Here is a 12,125-nt window from a genome sequence, read left to right on the forward strand (position 1 = left end):
AAACTGTTTTACAGGTAAGATGAATGATGCATAGAGCAATGATTGTAAATGCAAAATAAAAACATTGCTGTTCAATTATCTTCACGCCATAAATAAACAATATTCTAGAACACTGTATGGTTGTAGGGAGAAGGGGAAAGAGGTAAAATGTAGGAATGTTAGGAAATGTTGAAATATGTGAATGGAAAGTGAAAAGATTTTGATGGAATGTGGAAAAATCAATAAGAATGAGAATGACAACAAAGAAAAGGAAAAGATGAGGGGAAAAAAGGATAGGGGAAGATGGGAAGTAAGAGTGGAAAAGGGGGAGATATACAAGAGAAGTAGTCAAAAGGAGTAGGAAGTGAAGGAGAAATAAGATAACCGATTAGAATCAGTAGGAGGTGAATGAGTAGGAAGAGTGGAGCAAGGAAGAGACAATGAGAATGGATGACATAATGATAACTTTGCAATTTACATAAAATACCAAAACTAAAGAACAATAACATTGCATAAAAAAGCAAAACTCCCAAAGGCAGAGAAGCGACATGAAGTAATGAACGATGGAGCTGACGGATGATGACTGGGCGGTGCTGTGCTTAAAGCAGGAGCCTGGTGGTGGGGCACTTAGCATAATGCAGCCCTGGTGAGGTAACAGGATCCAGGCTGTTAATGGATCACCTGTGCTCCAGACAGGTGAAGTTTTGCTCACCACACCAGGCAAATATATTCATGCATATGAGATAAAACAGTATAAAGCCACTGTAGAAAATTAAAGAAAATAAGATTTTCGAATCATTTTCAACAAAAATTATGAAAAGCTTGCTTCCTTAGAAGATGAAAAAACATTAAAAATAATGAGATACAAATAAAATAAGAGTAATGTAGGAATGGGGAGGCGAGGTGTGTGCTCTGTGCTAACTACACTAAGAGTTAAGTTGCCAGGGAGTGGTCCTCCTGTTGGTGGTATATGCAGGGTCGGACACGCAGTGATTGAAATATCATTAAAGATGTTGGGGTGGGCCAGGAGGGCCCAAGGCTGCAGCAGCTCCCCACCATGCTAGCTAGCACATTGGTCCACGTGCTTCAGTTGGCAACACACATACACAGACTCTGTTGTGACTGCACACTTTTATCAAAAATAAATGAGGAGGGAAAGGTGTGTCACTAATACCATAGCAACAAAGTACCCTACAAGAGTATTATAAACACCTTAACTAACAGAACATTTAACTCAATTGGAAGCATTATTTTAAATATGAATATTTTGACTTGACACAGTAACACTTGAGCCCTTTTGGTACCAGTGCATCACACTTTCCCACCCTCTTCCACAAGCAGCATAAGTGCTGCCATTACTGTGGAACAAAATAACAAAAGAAGCAGCCAAAGTTCAGTTAAAAACAAAAACAAGATAGTTCAAGAAAAATCAATTAACAAGACGATCATGTGAGTAAATTATATGGGTATGCAAGACAAGTTTACCTATTTGAGTTGTGATAGTGATCTTATTGATGTGGACAAAGCCTCATGTCTTAGTCCTCGGAAGTCAACCTTAGGGCACATTAATGGACTTAAAATAGGTAAACAGGTCTTTTTCAATTGGCTCAGATGCTGGGATCAAAGCAGCTGGCAGTCCGGCTGTTAGCAAGCCTACCAAATTCTCCAGGCATGGGGCGCAACAGGCCAAGACCAGTCGTTGGGTGTTCTCTCAAGATGCAAAATAACATAAGTCCAAAAATACTCATCATAATAAAATCCAAACTGCAGTGGGTTGATAAACACAGCATATGGTCAATCAACCGAGGACTGATGGAGAAAATAAAACAAGTCAAAGCAACAATGAAACTAAAAAAATACAAATAAAAATTAAAGAAAAAAAAAGCACGAGTGGAAGCTTCGCAGTGATCTTTTTTCTGTTGCGGCAGTTCTAACCTTGGCTCAGTATGGATACAGAGGAAGCAATATGAAGAATGACACTAAAGTGAAGTGCTAATACTGGTGAGAAATACTTTGTACCTAATTATATCTAATACGGCAATGGAGTAAAATTATATGATGCTTCTTGAGTGATGGGACCCAGGTGATGTAGCAACAAAGACAGAGCCAGCCCGAGGCAGCTTCTGTTCAGTGCTGATCACCACACACACTGAACCAAAATACTTCTGTAGAAACAGTTTCCAGTAGTGGGACACATATACATACTGAAATGCGAGTGTATTATTCTTATTAAAAATCATAAAATAAAAGGTCAACCAAGATCTAGCTGGAAGTATATACATAATGGAGTGCTAGCCATGACTACATGAGGTTTCCATTGCACCTTTTACATACTGTATTTGGGATGACCCATAACTTCATTGTATTTGTAATACCTGAATCCATTTTTTACTATAGCTTACCTTGGTGATGCGACACTAGTGGGGCGTGTGGGAGAGGAATGGGCGGCCGAAGAGCGAGATCTGGCAACTACAGGTGCTTGTGCCTTGGTGGAGGTGCCCGGAGGGGCACCAGTTCCTGAGCCTGCATAGGAACCCAGACTGGAGCTTTTGGTTGCGGTGCCAAGTGTTGTGGCGGCCCCAGGCTTTTGAATCACCTAATGAAGTAGACAATGAAACAAACTGGTTATTATTGAACTAACTCAAAACAAGCCAAGGAAAAGATAATATATTATACTGATTTATTGGTTGCTGTATGTCAACATACTACCCCCAGCAGCAACACAAAATTCACACTAGGGTACCTACGGATCTAACTATAATAGTTGATTATTCATGCAACAACGAACAATTTAACAGTATTCTTGCTTAAGGAAACTGGTGCCTCCACAGTCAAATCCCTGGAGAAACCTGAAAATGAAGACTTATTGATAAGGTCACTGCTAAGTGAGCAATTTTAATAAAGTACAGTACATAACGGAGGAAGGACATCAAGCAAAAACTTTCATATCTGTAAATCAAGACTTGTACACTACAGCAGACTTTATGAAGTTCAGCGGGTATATAGTACAGCCAAATCCTGTGAAGAGACTGCAAACTCTACTATTCACCTAGAGATGGCATTTCTACATTTCACAAAATGTACATTGAAAGATAATTTCTTACATTACATGCAATAAAAAAAAAAAATAAAAATAAAAAAAAAACAAAAAAAAAACATGAGGAATACCTGAACGATACATTTCTACTGTGGAAAGATCAGAAGATAAGAAAAGAATTGATATATCTTTATCAAGAAGATCATGCAGCCTCAAAGAACCTGCCGGGCACGGAGTGTTATTAGCTGCAAATATCATAAATTTGACAGACCACGGTAGACTCATCATGAAAGGTAAAATCTACAGTGTACAGAATGTTTGTGCATCCTTAAATACTTGAAATGAAACTCTGAATCAAAATTTAGAGTAAGGAGTACCAAGCAAGAAATTTTCAAGTACTTAAGGAATACAAAGTTAGAAAGATCAATGCATGTAATTACAATTATACTACCATGGAGAAATAAACACTATACTAATTGAGGCAAGAAACTTTTTATACAATAAAAAATACTCTGGTAGAGAATCTTCTTAAACAGAATGCAAGCTGAAAATACAAAGGAAGGATGTCTGAGAGAGGATCACAGACTAAAAAGAAGGGTTGAACATGAAGAGAAGTTACAAGAAACACAACTGAGGAAAGTAAAGCAAATCTGAATCAACCGTAGCACAGATGAACAGAAGAATGAAACAGAAGCTCATATGGATGAAAGAGGTAAGAGTAGCATAACGAGATTATTCATGCTATATTTTGTTTGGAATGTTGAATATTCAATGAACTGTAAATTATTTTAATTTACACTACTACAGTAAAACAAAATGTTTAGTTTTTTTGTCGTATTTGATATCGTAACAAAAATTACACGAGTGAGGCAGGTGGAATATATAAAAGGTAAAGGTTTTGTAGGTTGTCATAATAAATGAGATATAAAAAAAAAATATAGTAATATAATTTTGGAGAGCAAATTACATGAAAGATTCAGCACTGTTAAAAGTGCTTGTTGTATTTACTAGTTTTCATTAGAACAATAAAATTGTGATGGGAATAAAGTAGACAGACTCAGGAGCTCAAGAAAAGTGAGAAATGGTAAAATGGTTTGTTAGAATAGAGGAAGTTAGGGAACTTGGGGACAACAGGGGTGGAGGGACACAAGAGTGGAGGCTCACCAGCGTTGTGAGTCCTGCTGCCAGCTGGATATGCTAGAACAAATGGAAGAGAGTAAACACCTGACAAAGGTCTGTGTCAACATGACATCAGTGAACCTTGAGGGGATGGCAATGCTTCATGTATAGTACTCAGTAAAAAAAAATAAAAAAAAAAAAAAAAAAAATAATAATAATAATAATAATAATTATTGGTACTCTTGAAGGACTATTTCAAATTGAAATGAATTTTTGTAATAGGTTTGAGGTTTAGCACATGTTCATGTTGATGCTAAAATATTGTCTTGACAAATACTGCAATGATGCAGTCAAAGAAGAGAAAGAAGACTTCTCTAAGGTGCATCACAGAAATTATAATGAAGACAAGCAACTGTCAAACCCACTTTGTTTGGAAACATTTCCACTTCTGTATCTAATCCAGAAATAAAACTTAACATGCTTGAAATAGTTTCGATTTCAAGACATTGTGCAAACTAACCTTGGAGATGAGGAAAAAAATTGATGAATCACGTCAAAATCCATAAATAGCAAAACTATGTTAATGGATATTAGGACAAGAGCTTGGGACAGGAGAATGCTAAGTTTAAAAAGCTGCAGTTGTTAAATTTCCTATGGAAACGAAAACTTATTGATCTGGTATTTTATGATAATCTAAAGGTTTGTTTTCTGGTGTAGTTCTGCTACTTGTTACGTACTGTCACAGGGCTGTAAAGGCTCCATGCAATCACAGGGGCAAGGTGGATGTGACTTCCTCAAAAGTGTTGTCCCAAAAGTAGGTTACAAAGCATAGCAAATTGTCTTTTCTACACAAATTTCATAAAAAAAAAGCTAATGTTTCCACTGTCCTACCTAAACTTTATAACTTATGTCAGACAGGTACATGAAGCAATGCAGTAAGAGCTAATTCACATTCTTATCACCTACCAGCTAGATATTATCAATGATGCTAACGATCACACCACATTATTGCTGAGGCAACTTTATGATAAATGTTTCATGCATGTCTGGCAGGACAGGCAACATTCACTAAACATATTGGAGAAAAAAAAAAAAAAAAAAAAAAAAAAAAAAAAAAATGTTGTTTCATCAAAAAGATAATGATTAGCAAGTCCTTGTGAAGCAACACAACACAAAAGGACTCTTACCTTGGGGTTCTTGAGTTTGGAGCAGTCAGAGATTTGGTCCTTGCAGGAGTTCTCGTGTACACACACCTGGCAGTCTGGGGGAGATTATTAATTTACCAAACAATGATGATGTTTATGAAGGGAGGGAATCATGCTGACATACAGAAAACAGTACTGGGTAAGGCATAGGGGAACCCACGCTCAAGTCTTCGACTTGTACAAAGAGACACGCCAGTCCTCATCGAAAGACCGACTTGGTCAGCAAGGCTGACGTAAGCTGATAGTTGGTCTACTGGCATCCTCCCCCTCCCCTTCATGAGCCATCACCTGGCAAGGGTTTGTGGTCCCTCCTCGAAGGGATGTATACACTTGACCCTGATGGCCTCCATATAGCCCGTGTCCCCCCCTCCCCCCAAAAAAGGAGGGACAAACAGGATGCTCGTATACCAAGTCACCACTCATAAACCAAGGCATTTTTTGTGGGATTTTTTGCTCTTAAATCAAATCACTCGTAAACCGAGATTTGATTGCAAAGGTTATCTCCATTTTCACTGTTATGATCAATAACAGTCTGCCTTCCAATGCATTATTTCATCAGTAACTTAGAGACAGTCATAGATAGATAATAATGTATAGATTTGATTGCAAAAAAGTTTTTATATGGAATTTTTAAATGAGGAAAAAGATGACGGAAGGGAGAGTGAGACAAAGATTATTAGGCATTTATAAAAAAGTGTTTGAGTTCAAACTTGTGTAGAGAAATAGGTAGAGGCAGAAGTGGCTTGAAAAAAATGTTTTTATTGCTCTGAAAGACTTTAAATTACTGATAATGGAAAAAAAAAACCCTTGAAAAAATAGAAATTTTGAAGTACTATTACTTACTCTCACATCGCAGGGCAGGCTTGTTGGTCATTGGCTTGCTGCACACGTCACACGTTGCTGAGTTACTGTAGCACACTGTTACAAAGTGGTGTGAACTCTTCTTGAGTTTGTCCTGACAAAGAAAGATGCAAATGAGGACAAAATACTGTGCAACATTCTAAACAACACCATCCTAATAATGATTGGGTCTCAAGATACTGAACAAACTGAGGCAGGAAGGGCAAAAATAAACTATTCACCCAGATATAAAACTAAGTGATGAAATTTACAGTGGGTTACTCTAAAGGACCAGGAAAGAGAGCTTAGAATGGTAGCTCATATAAAGAGTGTGTGTGTGTGTGTGTGTGTGTGTGTGTGTGTGTGTGTGTGTGTGTGTGAATGTGTGTGTGTGTGTGTGTGTGTGTGTGTGTGAGAGAGAGAAAGAGAGATGACTATACAATTTTCCTCTCTGCTCCATCCCTTTAATTTCCTTTGGTTTATTCCACTTTGCATTATTTCAAGCTTTCAAATCCTACTCTACATTCCTTTCCCCACGCTCATTCTCCCGTCTGGTTTCTCCTCACCTTCTTTTTCCTAAAGAAAAGGGAGCCTCTTTTTCTTCTCTTTGTGTCTTCTAACTGGTAATTGGATCTGCAAATAAAGGTGAGATTAGCAAGATTATATAGTTTCCTTATTTATGATTGGTACCATCAGTCTAAATTCCATAACTTCATTGCTACGAGATGCCAGGTATAAATCCAGGAGGTAATTTTCTTTATCACTCTGCCTTTGCATCTCAGCTTGACTTCTGTTTGACTAAAGGTCTGAGAAAATGCCTTTATAAAAAATGACATGGGGCTAGAGGCGTATTATGTTCATGAGAAAGTGGAGGGAAAGTCTACAAGTTTCAAGACTCATATGCAGGGATTCCACCTTTTAAAGGAATAAATTAAAACAGTAAATTTAGAAATTGGAAAGTTGGCCATAACCATGTGGCCCCTTATACACTCTGCACGCACACACACACACACACACACACACACACACACACACACACAGCCTATTCGGCAGGACTCGGGCTCTGGTAATGCCCCGCACCAAACCCGTTGCCTGTGTGGCCACAGCCTTGAATCAAAATCGAAAACCTTCCAGAAACGTTTCCTCAGAGAAAACCAAAAGTGGCGCAACAAGTCCCGAGGTTAATACGCGTATGCACGTGTCTTTGGCGCTTACAAAGAATACTTAACTTACAACTTCAAGGGAAGGATATTTTCAGTTGCGGTAAGATGGTGGCGGGAGGGTGCCTGGGGGGGAGTGGGGGAGGCTGAGCGGCTGCTGGCGGTGCCGGTGACGGACACGCTACGGCCCCAACACTTTGCCCTCCTGGGGGCCGGGGACGCCGAGAGGGAGGGTTGGTACTCCAGGCTGAGGTCCGTGTCTGTTTCGCTCAGCACTACTCCGCTGAGCCAGGTGGAAGACTGAGGTCAATTACTCATCTCGGGGGGTGAGGGGCAGAGAGAGAGAGAGAGAGAGAGAGAGAGAGAGAGAGAGAGAGAGAGAGAGAGAGAGAGAGAGAGAGACTCACCGCCGTAACCTTGTCAGACTATGCCACGGGGCCCAAGGCGGCGCTTGCACCGAGGCGGTGCACGGTGAGGGCAAGGCGAGTTGGGATTGGGCAAGGGAGGTGTCAAGGAAAGCAAGCTACACTTGGTTTTGTAAGTTAACAAACATTAGTACATGTTAGTGTTTTTCAAGCCTACAATATAATGAATGAAAACTTTCATATTTAAATTAATTTGTTAAATGTTGTGCAAATTTATTCATTTCGGTGATAAACCGTCACAATTTAATATGCATTACTACTGACCTTTAAAATAAAATCATGCAAGATCTGAGAATACACGGGGCAGTCATCAGGCGGGGTGGGGAGACAGGCAGCATGCAAGGGCAAGCTATTTGTGAATATCCATGCTGTGTTGTGCGGCGCTGGCGTGGCGCATAGTAAGAACACTCACACATGCACCAGGTGCCGAGTGTGGCGTGTCCATGCTGGGAAGGCGACGCTGGCCAGGTAAGTAAGGGCCACTTCTGGCCGAACGGGAGGAGAGACAGGAAGGGGGGAAGAATTAGAGGTAGAGGGTGGCACAGACGGCCAAGAAAGTTGAAAAAAAAAAAAAAAATGTAGATGTGCCATGCTAAAAACAAACAAAAAACAAAGCGGTGTGCAACAGCGAGAGGTTAGATGTCACGACTGTCACGGTTGACGTAAAAACTTCTCTACAGAGCGCCGGAACGAGGGCAATAATGGGTGTGGGGGGTGGAGAGCTGAAGGTTGGCAACTGGTGGCTTGAAGCACTAGCCTTGAGGATCTGGGCGACAACACGAACAGGAATGATTGATCAGCGAAGGGGAAGGAGGAGAGTACGGAGGAAGGGGTGGGAGCGGGGGCAAGGCAGGGTACATACAGAGGGGAGAAGTGTGTGATATTCCTGAAGCCTAGAGTAGAGGTAAGAGCTGGAGGAAGAGAAGGGAGAGATGGAGGAAAGAGGCAGTAAAGAGAGGGAGAGGGAGGGAGGGTGAAAGGGATGGATGGGGAGGCAGGGATTGAATAGGGAGACGGGAAGTGTAGGAAATCAAAAGGGAAAGAGAATGAAGGAGAGTGGAGAGTTTGCAAGGGTGGACAGGGGAGAGTGAGGGAAGGAAGATCAACGAAGAAAGAGGGCCGAGGGTTGTAAAGGGAGGAAAGGAGGGGAGGGGAATAAGGGTATGAAGTGGAGATGAAGGGGGAATGGAAGGGCAAGAAGGATGGACTAAGAAAGGGAGAGTATGGAGGCAGGCAGGGCTGAAGAGGAAAGAAGGGAGGATGGGAGAGTACAGAGAAGGGGAGATAAAGGGAATGGAGGAGCTACAGGGGGCGGATAGAGGAGAGTAGGCGCAAGGAGGATGAACGAATAGACGGAGAAGTATGGAGGGCTGGGGAGGGGAGGGGAAAAATATAAGGAGGAGATGAAGGGAATGGAGAAGCTACAGGGGGCGGATAGAGGAGAGTAGGGGCAAGGGGGATGAACGAATAAAGACGGAGAAATATGGAGGGCTGGGGAGAGGAGGGGAAAAAGATATAAGGAGATGAAAGGGGGGGATGAAAGGGCTGTAGGAGTGAGAAGCCTCCAGTCTTATACCACTGACGTTCATGACATAACTGAATTTTATCACTGAACCTCACGTCACGTCGGATTATTTACCCACACCCTCACCCACACACTTAACCCTTCCACCGTGTCACCAAACTAATAATTACTGAATAATTCCTGCCGCGACCCTCCCAACAGGTGTGGCGCGCCCAGGTGACACTAATTATGTTGCTTGCCGAGTAAAAGTTCAACAGGTGAGAGCGGCGTGACACTGCCTCGCCTCACGCCGGTGCCGCTAATTACGTACCACGGCGGACTAACTCAATTCATTAGCGAGATTATCATGACTCATCCCCAAACACAGCCAGCGGGGCGAAAACACAGACAGCAGCAGCAGCATTAACGGAGACAGCAGGAGTAACATTAGCAGCATCCAACACGACCATTTTGAGACCCGTGACGTCCCACCACCACCCGCTGGCCTCAAAACACAGCCAACGCAATATTCACGTTGTCAGGCGCCTCATCTTGGGTCTTCGTTGATGTCCTTTAACAGAGCGTGAAGTGATGACGTGAGAGCGACGGGGAGAAGCGGGAGGAGAAAATACGGAGGTGGCAAAGGAATAATGAAAATAGAAGGCTTAACTAGACAAATGAAGACGAAGATGTACTATGCAGAATAAAAAAAGGGGAATACACCCAGTCGTCTTTTTCTTCCTCGTGTCGCCCAACCACCCGCTAGGCTCAATACCCGCTGCTAACATAACATTCAGGCTATCTGGTTGTTCATCCTCCTAGGCCTGACTACGCGGCGAACACCATGTTTATGATTGCACGATCCAATTCGCTTCGGACGGAACATTTTGTCTGTCTGGTGGCTCTTCGGACCTGAATCCACGCACTTTTTCTCTCCCTTCTTGTTGTGGGAGACGTGTAGCTTCACGGGACTGACTACGACAAAACACCATTAAGTCTATGAATGTACGATCAAACTCCCTTCCTGCACAAGATTCAGAGTGTCTGTGTTTTGTATCTCTACGATAAAACACCATTAAGTCTACGAATGTGCGATCAAACTCCCTTCCTGCACAAGATTCAGAGTGTCTGTGTTTTGTATCTCTACGATAAAACACCATTAAGTCTATGAATGTGCGATCAAACTCCCTTCCTGCACAAGATTCAGAGTGTCTGTGTTTTGTATCTCTACGATAAAACACCATTAAGTCTATGAATGAACGATCAAACTCCCTTCCCGCACAAGATTCAGAGTGTCTGTGTTTTGTATCTCTGCAGGTTTTCGGTGATGCTGTTAGCCACGCACTTTCTCCTTTGTATGTATCTTCATGTGAATAACGAGGGTAACAGAACACCTTAACGTCTATGATTGCAAGAACCACCACGTAAACAAGACAGGACCTTGCACCAAGCACCCTGCGGTCGGTCTCGCTGTCAGCACTGGAGTGGGGGATGAGGCGGCCGCCCCTTAAGACTCCTTCCCTCGATGACATTATCTGAGGCGGAAGTGTTTCTCTCCCTTTAATCTCCTCCGAGCGGCACACTGACGGACCTCTCCTCAAGGGCAGAGGTGCTCGGCCTACTGATCTTGCACCACAACTTTTCATCGCCATATTGTTTGTATTTTTTTGGGGTGGAAGGGGAGAGTGGAGGTTTTTGCATTAATTTTGTCCTGCCGCATCCAGTATGAAGCATTGACGAACGAACGAACGAACGAACGAAGAAACGAACGAACGAAGAAACGAACGAACGAGCACACACACACACACACACACACACTGATGCTGCGAAGAGTGAGTTGGGGTGTGTGGATTAGAAGGAGGGAGAGGGTATGAGGTACATGAAGACGACGTATGAGAGGAGGAGGAGGAGGAGGAGGAGGGGAATGAAGAAGCACTACCTACCACACCCTCTCGTGGGAAGAACACCCTCAAGCTCACCTTCAGGAGAGGGTCAAGGCGCAAAACAAACCTGACCGCAACACACACACACACACACACACACACACACACACACACACACACACACACACACACACACACACACACACACACGAGCAAAACCAGACAGAACATAACAGACAGACCAACAGACCTCATCACCCTAACAATGCAACACAACGCAACGTAATGCCCCCACGAAAAGAAACACTGCCCCGCCAACCTTTAACGACGCAACACATCGCACCATTACACGACCCGGAATCAATACAAACCAAAGGGCAAACTTGCACTCTTAAAGCCAAACAAGGGAACACTTTAACACTGGCAACAACAGACCGACACACACACACACAAAAAAAAAAAACTTTAAACGCAAAACACCATTCACACGGACAAAACAAGACACACACACACACACACACACACACACACACACACACACACACACACACACACACACACACACACACTCGAGACTCACTAAACACCTAACAATATCACTCGGCCAATATTCACTTTCTGACCAGCGATAAACAGCCGGACACGACACTTACATCTGCTCACATTTTAAAGTAAAGAAAACGCTTGTGACGACTTGAATCCGAGGCGAGGTGATGAAGATGGGACAGTGGAAGGCTCATTGTGACTTGCGTTGGTTAAATCGTCTGCCGTGTTCGTGGTAGTTAAGTCGCCTGTCACTACGCCCTTCTACGCTCAGTCTACGGATACCTGAACCACCACCGCCGCCGTCGAAGCCAAGGGTGAATAAATAAGTACTCTCCCTTCACCCTTCCTCGCGGCCACCACCACAACCATCACCAAAATCGTAGTAGTGCATTCATAACAACAAGAAAATGGAGTCCCTTTATGTACT

The 12,125-nt window shown here is 42.6% G+C and overlaps 1 protein-coding gene across 11 annotated transcripts in view; it reads right to left on the minus strand.

Moving 5' to 3' along the window:
- LOC126995731 (A-kinase anchor protein 13-like) overlaps nucleotides 1–12,125 on the minus strand; it is a 198,806-nt gene that overhangs the window by 31,406 nt on the left and 155,275 nt on the right. For 10 of the 11 annotated variants that reach the window (XM_050855573.1, XM_050855579.1, XM_050855578.1 and 7 more), the window contains 5 exons: nucleotides 6,747–6,813; nucleotides 6,184–6,295; nucleotides 5,323–5,396; nucleotides 4,181–4,213; nucleotides 2,382–2,575 (listed from right to left, as the gene is read on the minus strand). In XM_050855573.1, the coding sequence (XP_050711530.1) occupies nucleotides 2,382–2,575; nucleotides 4,181–4,213; nucleotides 5,323–5,396; nucleotides 6,184–6,295; nucleotides 6,747–6,813 (480 nt within the window). The remainder of the gene's footprint in view (nucleotides 1–2,381; nucleotides 2,576–4,180; nucleotides 4,214–5,322; nucleotides 5,397–6,183; nucleotides 6,296–6,746; nucleotides 6,814–12,125) is intronic. The other variant, XM_050855574.1, reaches the window with a different exon arrangement.

The sequence above is a fragment of the Eriocheir sinensis genome, chromosome 8 (assembly GCF_024679095.1).
Source record: "Eriocheir sinensis breed Jianghai 21 chromosome 8, ASM2467909v1, whole genome shotgun sequence".
Taxonomy (NCBI): domain Eukaryota; kingdom Metazoa; phylum Arthropoda; class Malacostraca; order Decapoda; family Varunidae; genus Eriocheir; species Eriocheir sinensis.